The 21115-nt window shown below is 37.6% G+C and overlaps 1 protein-coding gene across 1 annotated transcript; it reads right to left on the minus strand.

The window, feature by feature from the left end:
• Positions 1 to 1109: 1109 nt before the first annotated feature.
• LOC308626246 (protein LEG1 homolog) lies at positions 1110 to 19254 on the minus strand (the record flags this gene model as incomplete). The annotated part of the gene is made up of 6 exons (XM_081251095.1): positions 1110 to 1283; positions 3628 to 3740; positions 11737 to 11975; positions 13496 to 13596; positions 18614 to 18795; positions 19137 to 19254. The coding sequence occupies 6 exons, from the start codon at positions 19252 to 19254 to the stop codon at positions 1110 to 1112; spliced, it is 927 nt and encodes a 308-aa protein (XP_081107221.1).
• Between the last annotated feature and the right edge of the window lie 1861 nt (positions 19255 to 21115).

The raw sequence follows: 21115 nt of genomic DNA on the forward strand, positions 1-21115 counted from the left end.
CCAGGACTCATCCATAGACTAAATCTACCCACTAACGGGTAGAAAAAGAAATTAGAGAAATTGGTTTGAATGATATGGGCATCAGAGTAGAAAAGATATACTTTAAATCTCAGCTCTATTGTTTTCCAGGGTGAACTTGAGCAATTTTTCTAACCCCCTCCGTGCCTCAGTTTAGTTATTGTTAAAATGAGATTATAAAACCTACTTGCAGAATTATTTTGAGAAGTCAATAAAAACATAGATATAAAGTGACTACGACTCTTCCAAATGAGTAGTAGGCATCCACAAAAATTAGCATACAATAACTGTGCTCAAAGATCAATGACATGCATTGTATTGTTGGTGCAGTAAAAACATCTCTGATGAGCCAAGACCATGATTAAATTTTTATTGAATCCAAAAGCACACAGAAAATTTCCTGGTCGCTGTAGACAACAGAGGCAGTGCAGCAAACACTCTCCCAAAATCTTCTACCCCAAAAATGTGAAGTAACTGTCCATTTATGAAATGTCTACACAAAACCAAACCCTCAATATTACTTGAAGACAGACAATGCTAAAAAGACAAACTAACTCCCAGTAAAAATTGAAAAATCAACAAATTCCAGTGCCCCAGGAACACAGGCTTTGACTCCATCTCAGCAAGCAAAAAGGCAGACCAAGAAAAACTGTAGGGTAGGTGAGGAGGGTAGATAACAAAGAATAGCAAAAAAAGGGAATATACTATATTTAATAGGTTATATACTACGATCTAGTGATTGTCGACTGAAAAAAAATTCATAATCTAAAAGTTGAGAGGTATGTTTTATTCGGCAGACATTCTTAGAACTTCAAGCCTGGGAGACAGCATCTCAGATAATGTTGAGAAAACTGTTCTGAGGAGGCAGTGGGGGAGCCAGGATATATAGGAGTTCTTACAACAAAGGGCAGGTAGTTGGAACGTCAAAAGATTGTTGTTAATTAAAACCAGATATCTCAAGTTAAGGAATTTAGTGCTTTTTTAAGTGTGGGAAGATGCAAGAGTCTGAGCTCACTGAAATCATTACTTTGGTGTACATACACCTCAGCTATCTGGGGCCAGTGTCCTGTGTTTTCTCATCCTGAGTTTGGTCAAGCTGCACTGTTGGGGGTGGCTGCAGTCTGATGACTGCTAGATTGCAGGCATTCCTCGTTTCCATCCCGAGTTCCCTCAGGGCTCACCATCAGGTTGGCTACAATCACTGATGGCTGTGACATCCTTTGTTTACTGATACAGCAGGCAGCATTCTTAGTCCACGTGATGATCTAGAAAATTTCGTCATTATTCATAGTTCACTCTATTAATAACCAAGGAAATTTTATTTTGCTTAATGTAAATTTTTTTAAAGTATCATAAATAGAAAATATATTTATAATCACACATTTACATGTTTTATGGGGCCAGTAAGAAAACAGCACATGTTTAATGATAATTTCAGTTAATTTTCAAAAACCCAGCTTTGCAGTGCTGAGGTTGACAATAACTTTAAAATTTAAAAAAATCGGAATAAATATATTGCAGAAAATAGTCATTTGTTCTCAACTGTAATATAAAATGAACCGTATTTCAAGGTTTGCAACAGACAGTCTAGTAAGACAGACAGTCTTCTTTCTGGGAAACAAATAGTTGCTATTATGAATGAAGTAAAAAGTAGGCATATGTGTCTAAGGAGAGGGTCTATGAGCTTGGATATCCCCAAAATAATGAACATATCAACCACTCAGATCCTGACTTCAAAACACCATTTTCCAATAAACAAAGAAGGATGCCTTTGAGAAATGGTTGATTCTAGGGTTGAGGCAGGTAAAGGAAAAGATGAGCTTGAAATACCTTGTAATTCCAGAAAGCAATGAAGTGTTTAAAAATAAATGGATATATATGTCAAAAGGGACTTCCACTAGCGAATACTAGGATAATGGACTATTAAAATATATAATAAAATATATTCACCTCTATATCTATCTATCTGTCTGTCTATGTATCTACCTATCTGCCTACTTACCTACCTACCTGCTTTTAATCTATTTATATTGAAAATCCTGAGTTCACACCAATACCTCCAATTCTAATCCAACAGCACAGGGGTTATTTTAGTTTTCACACTTTTCGTGTTTGTAACTCTCTAACAGTGAAAAAACGTTTGTCTTCCATTACTTTTAAATATGCATTTATTTAATTTTTCTGTACATAAGTCAATCTTTCATCTATGCCACAACCTCTCTTCTGTATGGATGCCCTCCTCACCCTATTTGGGCTCCAGTGTCCCATTCTATATAGCCTCTATCAGTGAATCCCTCTGCATATTGTTAGGGCTCTGGCTCCCTAGGCTGGGTCTTTCCTCTCAGGGAATGTCTTTCTAGCCGTTTCTTTCTTTCTTTCCTTTTTTTTTTTTTTTTTTTTTTTAAACTTCAACCATTCTTTGGCAGACTAGTCCTTTTTTTTTATTATTAATTAATTAATTTATTTTTGCTGTGTTGGGTCTTCGTTTCTGTGCGAGAGCTTTCTCTAGTTGTGGCAAGCAGGGGCCACTCTTCATCGCGGTGCGCGGGCCTCCCACTGTCGCGGCCCCTCCCGCCGCGGAGCACAGGCTCCAGATGCGCAGGCTCAGTAGTTGTGGCCCACGGGCCCAGCCGCTCCGCGGTACGCGGGATCCTCCCAGACCAGGGCTCGAACCCGCGTCCCCTGCATTAGCAGGCAGACTCTCAACCACTGCGCCACCAAGGAAGCCCTCTTTTTTTTTTAAATGGTAATTTTTCTGTTTTTTTTGGCTGTGCCAGGTCTTTAGCTGCAGCATGCAGGCTTTTAGTTGTGGCATGCGGGATCTAGTTTCCAGATGAAGGATGGAACCCTGGCCCCCTGCATTGGGAGAGCGGAGTCTTAACAACTGGACCACCAGGGAATTCCCTCTAGCCGGGTTTAAATTCTGTTTTCCTACACCTGGGCCTCCACTTTGTGAGTGCACCTTTTTCACCTTTCTTGGACTCTGGATCTCCATGCTGGGTCACCATGACTCCCCTTCTATCCCCAACTCCTATCTTGCCCTGTTTACCTATTAGATTTTGTGTGAATTATTCAGGAAAGTTAGGGAAGGGAAGGGAAAGAAAGGGGACAAATTTGGAGTCATTTATAATATCTTTCTTCCTTTCATACCTCATACTCAATCCATTGACAAATCATTGGCACTATACTCAAAGTATATCCAGAATACAATCACTTATTACCATTTCTATTATGGTCCAAGATAACACCATGTGTCCTCTGGATGATCACAATAGCCTCCTTACTGATTTCACATTACCTCTACAGTACAGTCTCAACTGAGAAGCAAGTTTGGTCACTCCTCTGCTCAGAAGCCTTCTCTATATTCTCCATTTCCTTCCAAGTTAAAAAAAGGAAGTCCTTATGGTGAACTACAAGAGCCTACATAATCTGCCCTTATATACCTGAGTCCTAAACGTTGGCCTCCCAAACCCATTATCACTCTGATTATATCTCCTACTTCTTTTCTCCTTGTTTAATGGCCTTTCTGCTCTTCCAAAAGCACACCAGGCCTACTCCCAACTTTCAAACTTTGTGGTTGCTCTTCCTCTTTGCCTGGAGTAGTCTTACTCCAGATATCCTCAAGGCTCCTTCCCTCTCCTCCTTCACATCTTTGGTGAAATATCTCTTTCTTAGCAAGACATCACTGATGAACCTTTTAAAATTTAAGTGCTCAATGTCGGCTGAAAAAAAATGCACAACCTAAAAGTTGAGAATTATGCTTTCTTTGGTGAACAAAGGAGGATAAGTATCTTCCCAACACACACCTAGATGCATCATATTTAAACTGATGGAATCCGAAGATAAAGAGAACATATTAAAGGACACCAGAGAGACAAATTACATGCAGAAGAATAAAGATTCCAACAGACATCTCTTCAGAAACTATACAGATTACTATAGATTGAAATCTGTGTGCCAAAAAAATATAGATGAAAGAAATAAAGACATTTTCAGTAAAACAAAATGAAAATAAATGCCACCATCACCACGACCGTGAACAATACTACTATCAACAACAAAACAGAGAATTCATTACCTGCAGGACTGCATTAAAAAGATATTAAAGGATGTTCTTCAGACACAAGAAATTTGATACCAGACAGAAGCTAAAAAACTAATGAAGACTGCTAGATATGATTTAAAAAAAAGCAAATATAAATTTTGCATGCTTATTAGTAATTTCTCTAAAAGACAATTGACATTTAAAGAAAAATGATAGCAATTTGTTTGTATCATATGTAAAAGTAAAATTATGACCATAGCACAAAGAAGAAAACAAAATGAGAATATTCTAGTACCACACATGAGGTAACACAATATTACTTGATGATAGACTAATTAATTATGGTTGTATGGTGTAATCCTAAGAACCGATTTATTATTTTAAATAATTTGTACTTCTAAAGTGATATGAAGTAAGCAAATAGTAGAGATAAAATGATATCATAAAAAATACTCTGCAAAAAGGCAAGAAGAGGTAAATGTGATTACAAAGAAACATGCCTCTTTGTGATTGGTAGATTTAATCCAAAGATTTAAAATTATGTTAAATACAAATGGCCTAATCATAAAAGTTAAGGGCCGTCACCTGAAATAAAAATGCACCGCATGAGAGCTGTGAGTTCAGTTTTATTTGGGGACATACCGAGGATTATAGCCCAGGAGACAACCTCTCAAATAACTCTGAGGAACTTCTTTGAAGAGATAGGTGGGGAGGCCAGTATATATGTGATTTTGGTGAAGGGGTACTTGCAATCAAGCACACATTTTGGTAGAGGTTACTGCTCATCATGGGAGACAGATATCTCAGTTAATGATTTAAGTGCTTTTCTAAGTATGGGAAGATGTGAGAACCTGGGTTTATAAAATCTTCTCCTGAAAATGTTTAACTATCTGAAGGCCTGTTCTTCCAGTTTTCCCAGAGCACAGAGTGCCTTGTTCTTGATCTGCACCCTGAATTCTTTCTAGGTTGTATTGTAGGTCAGTGACTGCAGTGGCTAATGACTCAATTCTTATAGAACCGGGTGGCAAGCAACATTCATTAGTTGGCAGAATTATGATTGTTTTTTCTCTGGATAAAAAAAATCAAGACCCAATTATATGGTGTAAACAGAAGATAGAGATAAAGATAAATGTAATATAAAAAGACAAGATAGGGCTTCCCTGGTGGCGCAGTGGTTGAGAGTCCGCCTGCCGATGCAGGGGACACAGGTTCGTGCCCTGGTCCGGGAAGATCCCACATACCGCAGAGCGGCTGGGCCCGTGAGCCATGGCCTCTGAGCCTGCGCGTCCGGAGCCCGTGCTCCGCAACAGGAAAGGCCACAACAGTGAGAGGCCCGCATACTGCAAAAACAAAAAACAAACAAAAAAAACCAAAACAAAACAAAAAGACAAGATAATTAAGAGAGTCATATGGTAAGAATTCTAGTCTCTAAAATTTTCTACTTAAGTTTTATTTCCTGAAGCTATAGTGCAAATATGAGAACACTAAAAACATGGAAAGCATTTTTGGAGTTATCTTTTATAAATTTTTTAGACTACATATGTATATATATCCCATAAACTTAATCATTATTGTGAAGTTTAAAAAATAATTTATCTGAACCAATAAATCACTTCAGAGTTTTTCATTATTTGATCTGAACCTGAGGTGAGGGTGGGCATCTGTGTATAGTTTGTATATTAAATGTTCAGTCCATATGTTCCTTTCTGAACACAGCCCACTCATTCTCTTCATAAAATGGATCAATTGCCAATTATTTTTACTCTGTTACTGTATTAGTCTTTGTTCACAGCTCATTGTAGCCCGAGTGCAAAACTAACAGGAAAACCAATACAGAGGGTACATTTCACCAAACAAAATTTATCTCTAGGCAATTTGTGTTTGGACAAGGATAGGTCAGTTAGTTATGGGCTGCGAGCCTGTAACGAGCTTTGGGCAGAAATAATGAGTCATGTGCAAATAGAGTAAAGGAAGCCAGTTTATATATAGCAAGGGAAGAAAAACTACAATGCACAGTGATAAATGGAAATGAGCTCTCCTAACGCTCAAGAAATATAAAAAGTACTTTACTTGGTATCTGATGATTTTTTTAGCTGTTAGTTCTGATATCCAATGACAATCGTTTGCTCTTTCATCCCACTGTTTCAATGCAGTAGCATTCTTGTACTCCACAGAAATCCTCCAGCTATTTCACTCCACAAAACTAAATTACTCTAATTTTAAATTTGTAATATAATTACTAATCAAGATACTACCAACCACCATTTCTGATATGAAATAGAACAGTTCCTATTGTATTAAAGCCATCAATAGTAAAAACATAGTATATTACTTTGTGATGATGAAACTTATCATGTGTTTATTGCACTGCAACTGTGCCATATTCTCATATCTATCCTTGAATACATATAATACAGAGATAATCTTATGAATGCTGTGGTAGCAGAAATAATGGTTCTGAAAAGATATCCAAGAATACATGAATATGTTGACTTACATGGTGAAAGAGATTTGCAGATGTGGTTAAATTAGGATCTTGAGACGAGAGACTACCCTGGATTATTTGGGTGAATTCATTCTGATTATAATGGTCCTTATAAGTAAAAAAACGAACACAGGAAGGTCAGAATCAGAGAGAGGTTTGAAGATGCATGGTACCGGCTTTGAGGATGCAAGAAGAGGCCATGAACAAAGGAATGAGGACACCTTCCAGAAACTGCAAAAAAGAGAGGTGATTCTCCCCTATACCTTCCAGAATAAACTCAGTCCTGTTAACATCTTGATTTTTGTCCAGAGAAACAAATTTCAGACTTGTGATCTCCAGCGCTGCAATGCAATTTGTGTTGTTTTAAAGCCTCCAAGTTTGTGATAATTTGTTACAGCAGCAAAATGAAACTAATACAAATGGTTTAAAATATTAGCAAATGAAGATTTCTATGAATGGTAGAGTTGCTGGAGTTCACTATGGGTATATTTCATGGTTCTAGATTCCTGGAGTTTGTATTATAGTAATAATTGATTTTTGATATAATTAAGTGTCTTGTTCATCAAACGTGTGTACTCTGTGCCACAATTACTGTGCTGTATGTATTACACTGAATGCTCACTACCATCTGGTTATTGAATTAGTCAACCTTTATAACGAAAATCTTGTAGACTCTTCATTAATCTTCTTTATGTCTATAATCTTAATTTTTTCAACAGGAATATTGAGGTACAGGGAAATTTGATTACTTGCTCTAGGTTCAACTAGCTGACACCAATTGGAAAATGGCAAGAGCTTAGCTACAAACTCTAGTCTTTCTGATGTTAATGCCAATGTTATTTCACCAAGCTCAATTTATTTATTTTATTTTTCCAAATAGTTTGCTAGTGGGTATACTGTGCCTGTGGATGGAGTCCTATGTAATCTTGTGTAAGCAGGCTTCATAAAAGCTTTGGAAGGAAAGTCACCAAGAGGACTAGCAGTAGGCAGAGCCACCTTCTTGTGTATTATCTCTTCTTAAAGGAGAGAAATATTGTCCTCTGTGACCCTGAAGTATTCCATAAAAATGAAGTATCCCATAAAATATGAACTAAAAAAATCTGAACATAATTTTAAAAATTTTTCAGAGGGAACATTGCTAAATCAGGTAATACATTCTAAACCAATAGTTCATTTTTAAGCACTTTAGAAATTCAAATTCACTATTCAGATTTTCATTTAAAATATTCTGCCTCTTGACTTCTGTCCATGAAAATCTATTCCTCTAAATTTCATGAAATTAATTTAAGTAGAATAATATCCCAAAAGTCTAATCAGCATTTTATTACATTTATTAACTTATCAGCATTTGCCAGTTATTCAACTGAATCTATAATGGACAGTTAACATTTTAGTTATTATTGGAGAACACTGTTCCTTGAAAATTTATCATTGTGGATTTTTATTTTATTATAAATTTCCAGGAGCATTTCGTTAAAACAATGAAGAATGAATTCCAAAATCTCTAGAAACAGTTTCTTGTAACTTTTAACTTCATTAAAATTTTCCATATAACGAGAGACAGTTTTCCTAGAAAATTTAAAGACATTTAAAAGTTGTAGGTAAAATTTTAACTTTGATCCCCAAAGATGAAATTATTTCAAACAAAATTCAATTTAACAAAATTCATTTCAATTTCAATTAGTATAAAATTAGCATGTTTTCATACATTTTAAAATAAAAGATGTTTTGCTCTTTAAAATTATGTTATGCCTTCATATTCAAATTTATAAGATACATAAGTAACTGAAGAGAATAGTGGATACAGCAGTGATTAAAAGAATAAGATCCATAAAAAAGTGAAGTGATATTTTTTGCATATTAGACTATTGCAAACTTTAAAGTTTGCTAATACTCATTTTTGGTGTCTATGCAGAAATATGAACCTTAATAAACAGTTTGTGTGGGGTTTTTTTTGTTTTTGTCTTTATTTTGATAAGAACATAATCTATACCACACTCTTTCATTGCCATTTGGCAATACCTGATCATAAATTCATTCCCAATAATTTAATCTGTCACCATTCCAACAAATTAAATTAATGAAAGTAGACATCAAATGTCACTTTGCATTGCTTAAAATTGGAAAGAATATAAATCCATTCAGTGGAAAGTTGTGTATTATTTAAAGAGAATGATGTCTGTTAATATTAGTTGACTTGCTAATATCTAAAATATACATGATTAGTTAAAAATATATAGCATAGAACAGTGCCATACATATAATCTTTTATGCAAATACAGAGTTTTTATCAAATAATTTTTTCATTTATTTATACTCACTAGTTCATATAACTATTTTTGTAGAAGTGGGCCCAAAACTTAAATATATGTAAGTATATATATCAGGCAAGAAATCATGGTATGGGTTAAGTGATGATGATGGAGAAGGTAAGTTTTATTTGCATTTAATAACTTTCTGTAGTGTTTGAATTTTAAATAACAGACATATATTGAATATATTTTAAAAATAAGGAAAATAATAGTCATAAAATGAAATGTTATTAGGAAATAGAAAAAAGTAGTAACGGTTGTGAATTTTGGGTAGACCAAATATGTCAGAATGGATTGATCAGTTAATGAACAAGAAAGAGGATACAGAAGCCTTGAGCTTGGCCTATTGCCCTTTTTTCTTCTATTAGTTCTCTGTTGGGAAAATCATATTTATTTCCCATTACTTTACTTTATGAGTAGTTATTTCCATTAACATACCTGGACTTTTGCCCTACCCCTAATTCTTCTACAGGAGGTCCTTGACTAGAATTGGTTAGAACTTACACATCAAAGTCTCAGGAGTCAGGAATCACTCTTTTCCCCGTATTTTTCCACATTAAGAGTGAGGCAGGGCAGCCACACAAGCAAGTGGTATAATCTGCAGACTAAACTTTCCCTTGCATGACTTTTCCCAAGTTTGGTTAAGGTAAATAAATATTTTTTTTAAATGCCAAAGTAATGGAGACTTGAAGTCACAAAAATATCATGGCATAAAGGCTAAAATACAAGAAAATTTAGTGCAGTTGCTAGTGTAAAGAAAAATCTTAAAATTTTTTATATCAAAAATGTAGTTGAATATTATGTTAAAAAGTTTAATATGTTAACTATGAACCAGACATGTTCAACTGTAAAAATATTTTGATTAATGATATTCTATTTATTATTATTTTGTCTATACTTGAATTAACTAAAAATATCTGCCAAGGTTTTCAGCACAGTTTCTGAATTCTGAGCATCAGTGGGAACATGCAATTACTAGAGGAAGTGAGGAAGCTAGGTAACTTGTTTAACTGTGTTCCAATTTACTGTTTCTTTTCTGCATCTTTTTCTTTTTTATTGTAGCCTACAGTGAATTCAAAACTCCTTAACAAATCCAAAGCTAATTTTAGTAAAAGTAGAGCTTACAAAAATTTAGAAATATTATAATTTTTAAATGAAATAAACTCTAACCATTCATCTAATCCCTCATTCTTTACACAATGGGAAGTTCAAGTTTGTTAAATCATCTTGACCTAGATTTTACTTTCTGTGTCTGACAATGTGGCAAAGATGACCGGCAATTCAACAGATTTTGTGATTCCCCTATCAGTGGGGCTCAGACAAGAATGAACTTTCCCAAGTCCCTCCCATCCTCCATCCAGTGGGGCTGTATTTTTGCCAAAGGTATGTGAGATAAAGTTATGCTTGTCTCTTCTAGTCCTAGGCCTTTAAAAGAGGGTCTCTCTTTAAGGTCTCTAATTCCTTTGATTTTTGTACTGAGCATACAATGGTGAAGCTGTAAAGATTGACGAGCCACAGATTGAAGGATCCTAAGTCCCTGAATTACCATGGAAGAAAGCCTCCTTTCAATTGAGTAAACATCCTGAATCATTATGTGAGGGAGAAATAGAATCCTATTGAGTTTTGCCATTATAATTCAAAGTTTATTTATTCAAATATCGTGTTACCCTAAGTAACACATACACAATTTTAAATTTACAATGCATTCATTTTTATTTTGACTCATATCTTCTGAATTTGGCTTTAGGGAATAGAAATTAGGTATATGTGTGTATATATATATATATATATATATATATATATATATATATATATATACACACACACACACACACACACATATATATATATTTTTTTTCCTCAATAGAACAAGGGTAAATGGTAAATAGTATCTGGGAAATTGAATGATACAGTACTTTTCGAATTTACCATTATGTGATTTCTTCTGTTTTCCACTATTAGTAAGTCTAGGATTTGGAAATTTTGGAGAAATATACCTCCTCCAAAACCAGAAATTTAGGGGGTCAGATTTTTTTCTTTATGTCTATAATCTGTAGAACTGGCTGAAGAAAGTTCACATAACAAAATTATTTCATGGCAAGTATCATTATTATATTTATTATGTTTTTCATTTTAAAACAAAATAAAATAGAATAGCAAAACTTATCCAAGAAAGAAATAGAGATTTCTCTTATCTCCTTGTCAAACTAAAATGTGGTGGTACTGACCTGCTGTTTTTGTGCAAAGACCCCAGAAGAGAGGACATGCTAAGTAAGGGAGGGCCTATAATATGTCCCATTAAATGAAATCCATCATAAGCCCACAAAGAGGACTCCCCTGGTGGCTCAGTGGTTAAGAATCCGCTTGCCAATGCAGGGGACCCAGGTTCGATCCCTGGTCCAGGAAGATACTACATGCCATGGAGCAACTAAGCCTGTGCACCACAACTACTGAGCCCACGTGCCACAACTACTGAAGTCCGCATGCCCTAGAGCCCGTGCGCTGCAACTACTGAGCCCGCGTGCTGTAACTACTGAAGCCCATGCGCCTAGAGCCCATGCTACACAACAAGAGAAGCCAACGCACTGAGAAGCCTGTGCACCAAAACGAAGAGTAGCCCCTGCTCGCCACAACTAGAGAAAGCCTGCACGCAGCAACGAAGACCCAACACAGACAAAAATAAATTTTAAAAAAAAAAAAAGCCCACAAAGATTATTGTGAAAACTTTGAAACAGATACGTACAGGAAGTCAAATTTTTTTCTTTAGACAATCTGTTGTAATGATTCATAATTATGATTCTAGTGATATTTCATTACCTATGAAGTCAACACAACATATAGAATTTACAAAAAAATAAAGTCTCTGTGTCACCTACCTGTATACTTATACACTTTGTGGAGAAAATTTAGACCAAGCAGGACTGTGTTCTGAAAGCCTGTAGAGTCACTGATGAAGGGGGCTTTATCCCCACTAACAAGCATTTGTGTTGGCAGGCCCTTCTGGAGACAATATGTTCTAATCAAAGCTGAAGGGAAGAGGGGTGGAGCTAAATAATCCACAAACAAAGCCCTGTTGCTTTCAAACTCTGCTTCTTGCTTACAGCAATGTTGTAACCTAATAGACAAGTGAGGGGAAGTATGCATTTAGAATTAGTCTACTCAGAACTCTGCCAACTGAACTTATAAAACAGCTAATTTCTTCAAAACTACATTATTCTAATTTTTAGATTACAGACTGTAAAAATGTGGTATTGATTTAGCCCCTAGATTTGAAGCTTTGAAGAGATGTTCTTAGAATTTAAATCTAGAAATTATCATCACAGAAAATATGGACTTTTAGTCAAATGTTTTGCCTTTTTCTTAAAACATGCTCTACTTGAATAAACTCTGGAATGTGACCAACTCTAATTGTTTCAAAATGTAAAGATATAAATCAAAGAGGATTAGCAATTTCTGCTGGATTTGGATATCTCTTTAAGAACACATGATTTTCATTTCAGGTAACCACTGAAAAATGAAATAACATATGGAGAATTTTTCCTGATTTTCAGGTAGTTTGATATTTTTTCCTAATGATATATACTAGACAGACAATTTTTCTCTTTTTTTCAGGTGTACAACATAATGATTTGATACTTGTGTATATTGCAAGATGATCACCACAAGTCTAGTTAACATTAGTCACCCTACACAGTTACAGATTTTTGTCTTGTAATGAGAACTTTTAATATCTACTCTCTTAGAAACTTTCACATACACAATACAGTACCATTAACTATAGTCAACACATGCTGTACATTATGTCTTCATGACATTTATTTTATAACTAGAAATTTGTACATTTTGACCCCTTTCCCTCATTTCACCTACCTCCCACCTCTGGCAACCACCAATCTGTTCTTTGTGTCTACGAGCTTGGTTTTTGTTTTTGGGGGGTTTTGTTTTTGTTTTGTTTTGTTTTTAAGATTCTACATATAAGTGAGGTCACACAGTATTTGTCTTTCTCTGTCTGACTTATTTCACTTAGAGTAATGCCCTCAAAGCCCATCCATGTTGTTGCAAGTGGCAAAATGTCCTTCTTCTTTATGGCTGAATAATATCCCATCGTGTATATATACCACATTTCTTTATCCATTCATCTGTCGGTGGACACTTAGGTTGTTTCCATGTCTTGGCTAGTGTAAATAATGCTGCAATGAACATGAGGTGTGCATATGTTTTTTTCAAATTAGTGCTTTCATTTTTTTTTTCAGAAAAATACCCAGAAGTGAAATTGCTGGATCATATGGTAGTTCTATTTTTAATATTTTGAGGACTCTCCATAATGTTTTCTATAGCGGTTGCACCAATTTACATTCCATTTTCTCTTCTTATTGACAAAGAAATTTTAATTTTTAATTTGTAATGAATAATGTTATATCTGTACTATTTGTATCACCGGGTCTGGAAATATACTTACTTATAAAATACTTTCAAGTTTTATCCAGTAAAATGTTTTCCTATCAGTTTTATCTTTATCATAATACTTCCCGATGGTTGACATATAGGTAAATTGAAAAAGATTTCAGTGAAAAAGATAGTGCAAGATAGAAAGATAGTATAAGATTAAAAAGATAACTTTAGATCCATTCTTATCTATTGTGAAATTTTGGATGAGCAACCTTCAAGGATGAGACATGTGTAACCAATAAGTACTTCAAGAGGTCATCAAAGTTACTAGAATATGACTTTACCTGCTATCCAAGAAGGAAAATGTTATTAATATTTAGGCAATTATAACAATCTCTCTTTCTGAAAATCAATTCTATTTATAAATATAATTTTTCAATATTCTAAATGAGGGGAGAACACTTAAGAGTTAAAGTATAAAAGACTTAATGCTTAATTCTCCCCAAAGAGCTTAATATTAGCTATATTGATTACTATTATTACTGAATCCATTTGAAAGAAATAAACCATATGATTTTCCTTTTTCATTTCTAATTCTATTTATTTGAGTCTTCTCCCTTTTTTTCTTGATGAGTCTGGCCAATGGTTTATCAATTTTTTTATCTTCTCAAAGAACCAGCTTTTACTTTTATTGATCTTTGCTATCGCTTCCTTCATTTCTTTTTCATTTATTTCTGATCTGATTTTTATGATTTCTTTCCTTTTGCTAACTTTGGGGGTTGTTTTGTTCTTCTTTCCCTCATTGCTTTAGGTGCAAGGTCAGGCTGTTTACTCAAGATGTTTCCTGTTTCTTTTTTTTTTTTTTTTTTTTTTTTGGCTGTATGTGGGCCTCTCACTGTTGTGGCCTCTCCCCTTGTGGAGCACAGGCTCCGGACGCCAGGCTCAGCGGCCATGGCTCACGGGCCCAGCCGCTCCACAGCATGTGGGATCTTCCCGAACCGGGGCACGAACCCGTGTCCCCTGCATCGGCAGGCGGACTCTCAACCACTGCGCCACCAGGGAAGCCCTGTTTCCTGTTTCTTAAGGTGGGATTGTATTGCTGTAAACTTCCCTCTTAGAACTGCTTTTGCTGCATCCCATAGGTTTTGGGTCATCGTGTCTCCATTGTCATTTGTTTCTAGGTATTTTTTTATTTCCTCTTTGATTTCTTCAGTGATCACTTCATTATTAAGTAGTGTATTGTTTAGCCTCCATGTGTTTGTATTTTTACAGATCTTTTCCTGTAATTGATATCTAGTCTCCTAGCATTGTGGTAGGAAAAGATACTTGATACAATTTCAACTTTCTTAAATTTACCAAGGCTTGATTTGTGACCCAAGATATGATCTATCCTGGAGAATGTTCCATGAGCACTTGAGAAAAATGTGTATTCTGTTGTTTCTGGATGGAATGTCCTATAAATGTCAATTAAGTCCATCTTGTTTAATGTATCATTTAAAGCTTGTGTTTCCTTATTTATTTTCATTTAGGATGATCTGTCCATTGGTGAAAGTGGGGTGTTGAAGTCCCCTACTATGAATGTGTTACTGTTGATTTCCCCTTTTATGGCTATTAGTATTTGCCTTATGTATTGAGGTGCTCCTGTGTTGGGTGCATAAATATTTACAATTGTTATATCTTCTTCTTGGATCGATCCCTTGATCATTATGTAGTGTCCTTCTTTGTCTCTTCTAATAGTCTTTATTTTTAAGCCTATTTTGTCTGATATGAGAATTGCTACTCCAGCTTTCTTTTGATCTCCATTTGCATGGAATACCTTTTTCCATCCCCTTACTTTCCGTCTGTATATATCTCTAGGTCTGAAGTGGGTCTCTTGTAGATAGCATATATATGGGTCTTGTTTTTGTATCCATTCAGCCAATCTGTGTCTTTTGTTGGGAGCATTTACTCCATTTACATTTAAGGTAATTATCAATATGTATGTTCCTATTCCCATTTTCTTAATTGTTTTGGTTTCGTTATTGTAGGTATTTTCCTTCTGTTATGTTTCTTGCCTAGAGAAGTTCCTTTAGCATTTGTTGTAAAGCTGGTTTGGTGGTGCTGAACTCTCTCAGCTTTTGCTTGTCTGTAAACGTTTTAATTTCTCCAGCAAATCTGAATGAGATCCTTGCTGGGTAGAGTAATCTTGGTTGCAGGTTTTTCTCCTTCATCACTTTAAATATGTCCTGCCAGTCCCTTCTGGCTTGTAGAGTTTCTGCTGAAAGATCAGCTGTTAACCTGATGGGGATTCCCTTGTGTGTTATTTGTTGTTTTTCTCTTGCTGCTTTTAATATGTTTTCTTTGTGTTTAATTTGTGACAGTTTGATTAATATGTGTCTTGGCGTATTTCTCCTTGGATTTATTCTGTATGGGACTCTCTGTGCCTCCTGGACTTGATTAACTATTTCCTTTCCCATATTAGGGAAGTTTTCAACTATAATCTCTTCAAATATTTTCTCAGTCCCTTTCTTTTTCTCTTCTTCTTCTGGAACCCCTATAATTCGAATGTTGGTGCGTTTAATGTTGTCCCAGAGGTCTCTGAGACTGTCCTCAGTTCTTTTCATTCTTTTTTCTTTATTCTGCTCTGCAGCAGTTATTTCCACTATTTTATCTTCCACGTCACTTATCCGTTCTTCTGCCTCAGTTATTCTGCTGTTGATCCCTTCTAGAGTATTTTTAATTTCTTTTATTGTGTTGCTCATCGTTGCTTGATTCATCTTTAGCTCTTCTAGGTCCTTGTTAACTGCTTCTTGCATTTTGTCTATTCTATTTCCAAGATTTGGGATCATCTTTACTATCATTATTCTGAATTCTTTTTCAGGTAGACTGCCTATTTCCTCTTCATTTGTTAGGTCTGGTGGGTTTTTATCTTGCTCCTTCACCTGCTGTGTGTTTTTCTGTCTTCTCATTTTGCTTATCTTACTGTGTTTGGGGTCTTCTTTTTGCAGGCTGCAGGTTCGTAGTTCCCGTTGTTTTTGGTGTCTGTCCCCAGTGGCTAAGTTTGGTTCAGTAGGTTGTGTAGGCTTCCTGGTGGAGGGGACTAGTGCCTGTGTTGTGGTGGATGAGGCTGGATCTTGTCTTTCTGGTGGACAGGTCCACGTCTGGTGGTGTGTTTTGGGGTGTCTGTGGCCTTATTATGATTTTAGGCAGCCTCTCTGCTAATGGGTGGGGTTGTGTTCCTGTCTTGCTAGTTGTTTGGCATAGGGTGTCCAGCACTGTAGCTTGCTGGTTGTTGAGTGAAGCTGGGTGCTGGTGTTGAGATGGAGGTCTCTGGTAGATTTTCGCCGTTTGATATTATGTGGAGCTGGGAGGTCTCTTGTGGACGAGTGTCCTGAAGTTGGCTCTCCCACCTCATAGGCAAAGCACTGACTCCTGGCTGCAGCACCAAGAGCCTTTCATCCACACGGCTCCTCAATTTGGGATGATTCGTTGTCTATTCATATATTCCAAAGATGCAGGGTACATCAAGTTGATTGTGGAGCTTTAATCCGCTGCTTCTGAGACTGCTGGGAGAGATTTCCCTTTCTCTTCGTTATTCTCACAGCTCCTGGGTCTCAGCTTTGGATTTGGCCTCGCCTCTGTGTGTAGAACGCCAGAGGGCGTCTGCTCTTCGCTCAGACAGGACGGGGTTAAAGGAGCAGCTGATTCGGGGACTCTGGCTCACTCAGGCCGGAGGGGAGGGAGGGGTACGGAGTGCAGTGCGCGCCTGCGGCGGCAGAGGGCGGCGTGACGTTGCACCAGCCTGAGGCACGCCGTGCGCTCTCCCGGGGAAGCCGTCCCTGAATCCCGGGACCCCAGCAGTGGCGGGCTGCACAGGCTCCCCGGAAAGGGGGTGTGGACAGTGACCTGCGCTCGCACACAGGCTTCTTGGCAGCGGCAGCAGCAGCCCCAGCGTCCCACGCCCGTCTCTGGGGACCGCGCTTTTAGCCGCGGCTCGCGCCCGTCTCAGGACCTCCTTTAAGCAGCGCTCTTAATCCCCTCTCCTTGCGCACCAGGAAACAAAGAGGGAAAAAAAAGTCTCTTGCCTCTTCCGCAGCTCCAGACTTTTTCCCGGACTCCCTCCTGGCTAGCCATGGTGCACTAACCCCTTCAGGCTGTGTTCACGCCGCCAGTCCTCTCCATGCGCTCTAACCGAAGCCCGAGCCTCAGCTCCCAGCCCCGCCCGCCCCGGCGGCCGAGGAGACAAGCCTATCGGGCTGGTGAGTGCCGGTCGGCACCGATCCTCTGTGCGGGAATCTCTCCGCTTTGCCCTCCGCACCCCTGTTGCTGTGCTCTCCTCCGCTACTCCGAAGCTTTCCCCCTCCGCCACCCGCAGTCTCCGCCCGCGAAGGGGCTTCCTAGTGTGTGGAAACCTTTCCTCCTTCACAGCTCCCTCCCACTGGTGCAGGTCCCATCCCTATCCTTTTGTCTCTGTTTATTCTTTTTTCTTTTCCCCTACCCAGGTACGTGAGGGAAGTTTCTTACCTTTTGCGGGGTCTGAGGTCTTCTGCCAGCGTTCAGTAGGTGTTCTGTAGGAGTTGTTCCACGTGTAGATGAATTTCTGGTGTGTTTGGCTCTCGCTCTGGCTCTCGCTCTCGCGCTCTCTCGCTCTCGCGCGCTCGCGCTCTCACTCTCGCTCTCGCGCGCTCTCGCTCTCGCACGCTCTCGCTCTCAACCGTATGATTTTGAAATGCTCAGAATTTTATACTGTAGTATTTCATTTATTTGTTTTTCTCTGGCCATGCAATGAACTTTCCACAAAGTTTTAAAAGTCAAAAATGGGAGGAGGTATAAGAGTATTTTCACCTAATCTTATGCAGCACAATGAACAAGTTCTCTAAAGGGAAACCTGATCTTTCGTTGTTTACTCTCTCACCTGTGACACTTCACTTTGGACATCAACATTTGATTCTGATTGTCAGATTATCATTTTAGTCAGTGCAGGTGATGGTTTATAAAGTGAGTTGAAATAAGCTGATCAAATTCACCTCAATTTATTCCCTAGTAGTATTTATAGAGTTTACTGCTCACTTGACCTGAAAATGTGATGAACATGCACTATGAAGACATAATTTCTACAGGTTTTGAATATAATTTATTTGGTGTGAAAAGAATGGATAGGGCAGTCTTAATATTAATGTGGGTGCTAATGAGATAGGATGTCATGCAGTAATCTACTCATATTAATATTGTTGTCATCCTAATAAAGATTTAGATACTAGAACTTTATTCCTTAGGAACATACTGTTCAATGCATAAAAAATCTTACATTAAATATTATTCAAAATTTACCTGGCTACTCTCGAAGAGTATTACTTAAAACCCTAAAAAAAACCCTGCCAAAACCTGGTAAAATTTATTCCATTTTTTCATTGTATCTGGAAAGGATGAATAACAGCTAGAAACATTATAACAAAAATTCATCTGATCCTTGGATGGTGGCAGAAAGGTGACATTGTATGATGATATTCCCATTATGCCAGAATCAACCACAGCAAGGAAGGGTATTGCAGAGAAATAATTAAGGTCTGTATAAACAAAAAGTTATTAATGTATTACAAATTTTGTAATTTGTCCTATGTAATTTGTCCTACTTTTGTCCTATGTATTTAAAGCAAGTTTTGAGGTTACTAGTTTTCTCTAATTGATATTTTCATAATGGATAAATTAACTACTAATTTTTAAAATACTATCTAAAACCTCATGTCAAAACATTCACAATATTTGGGTCAAAGAGATTTTTCTTTTTTTTTTTTTTTGTAAAAGCAGTAGTTCTCATTTCTATTTTCGTTTCTATAATTGGGATGCTAGGTTGAATTCTTTGAGGAAAGGTCATCAATTTGAGTTTTGATTGTTACCTTAAACTCACCAGCCCACCAACCGTCCACAGAGATACATAGATGATCCCCAGATTCATGACCACAGTCTGCCCTTTGGGTGGGATCAGCTAAAGAGAAAGGATCAAGGGCTGGGTTTACAAGGCTCATTTTGAAGCTGTAGATATACTAGATACATTAGGTTTACAGAAATGCACAAAATATTTTTCTTTTAAAGAATTGTGTCAGCCTTCCCATCACTGTTGTAAAAAAATTAATAAACAGAAACCCAGGGCTTCCCTGGTGGTGCAGTGGTTGAGGATCTGCCTGCCAATGCAGGGGACATGGGTTCGAGCCCTGGTCCAGGAAGATCCCACATGCCGCCGAGCAACTAAGCTCATGTGCCATAACTACTGAGCCTGCACTCTAGAGCCCACGAGCCACAACTACTGAAGTCCGCGTGCCTAGAGCCCGTGCTCCACAGCAAGAGAAGCCACTGCAATGAGAAGCCCGCGCACAGCAACGAAGAGTAGCCCCTGCTTGCTGCGACTAGAGAAAAGCCCGTGCGCAGCAACAAATACCCAACACAGCCAAAAATAAATAAATAAATTTATTTATTAAAAAAACCAACAGAAACCCAAATTAAATTAAATTAGATTAAATTAAATTAAAATTTGGGAGATCAGAATGGAGAGCTCTCACACCTTGCAATGATAGCAGATCCCAACAGGAAGAAGAAAAACTCCTTTTCTTTCCTCACAAGGATTCAGCCAAGGAAAAGCCATGGACTCTTTGCTTATTATAGCCCTACCAACTTCCTTTTTCTTCTATAAAAGTGTGCTCCTTCCCTTGCCATGCGGGCACTTGCATGTTGTTTTGCATGGTTGCAGACCCTGAACTGCAATTCTCTGCTGATCCTGAAAAAACCCATATTCCATAGAGAAATATTTGGCTGTCTATTTATTTGTTTATTTGGTCAACACTTTGGCGGTCCACGCAGGGACCAGAGAAGATCCTCAAAGGCTCTGAGCAAACAGGTGTGGTACACACAACTGACCCCATTATCACTCACTGCTTTCTCAGTGACCCTGGAGCTTGAAGGTATGTCTTTCTCCTAGATCTGAGCTCATGCTCTCTTTGTATTTGATGCTCTGTAGGCTTTATTTGGGATCTATTTTAAGTGTCGTCTTTCTGGTTAAGTCCTTGTTCTATATGCAAGTACCTGTTTAGCATTTTGGTCTGATTTTGAGATTAGACTGTTTCAACTGAAAAGCCTTAGACCCATTCTTTTGGGACAGGGGAAAGAATCCCTTGCTTCACTGAAATCGTGTTGGTTTTTTAGCCTTTGACATATTCCTTTGGAAGGGGTTATTTTCTGGAAATTGGCTGAAAAGACTTTTGGCCTGGTTTCTCTGAGACCAAGCTGTTTTTTAACATTGGCTGGTATTAGGCTTGCAAGTTGTTTGAGCTGTAAGCTGTTCAAGCTGTTTGAAAATTGTTCTTTGATCTCAGAGAGGCAGCAGTTAGTGGTCTTGAAACGAGATCTTAGTTCCCTGCCCAGGAAGTGAACCTGAGTAGCCTGGATGAAAACCAGGAATCCTATCTGCTAGACCACCAGGGGCTAGAGGCTAGAAGCAAAGTTGCCCTGGCTCTTGCCCCCATTTGAAAGCAAGAATATTTCAAGGAGGCAAAAACTGCAAAAACAGGTACAAAGTTTATTAATAGAGACACAGCACAACATGTGGGAAAGCACACAAAGAGTTTATTTAGACAGAAGCAAAACAGGAATACACACCTGGAGAGAAATGGTGTGGGTATCCTCCTTAATGAGGAGGAGTACAGTAAAGAGAAAGTCAAATCATTTATACAGGGGCAGTTCTTCTGAGTTTTTGTTCTCCTCTGTCCAATTATCTCATTTCTTTTCTCATATCTGACCTATCTTAGGGCCCTATCCAATAAGTGCACACATCTTTTTGCCAAGATGGATTCCAGCGGAGGCTTATGGGAGGCTTTAAAACACCTACTATGGGAT

This window comes from Mesoplodon bidens (genome assembly GCF_964165515.1).
Source record: "Mesoplodon bidens genome assembly, chromosome: 12".
NCBI classification, from domain to species: Eukaryota; Metazoa; Chordata; class Mammalia; order Artiodactyla; family Ziphiidae; genus Mesoplodon; species Mesoplodon bidens.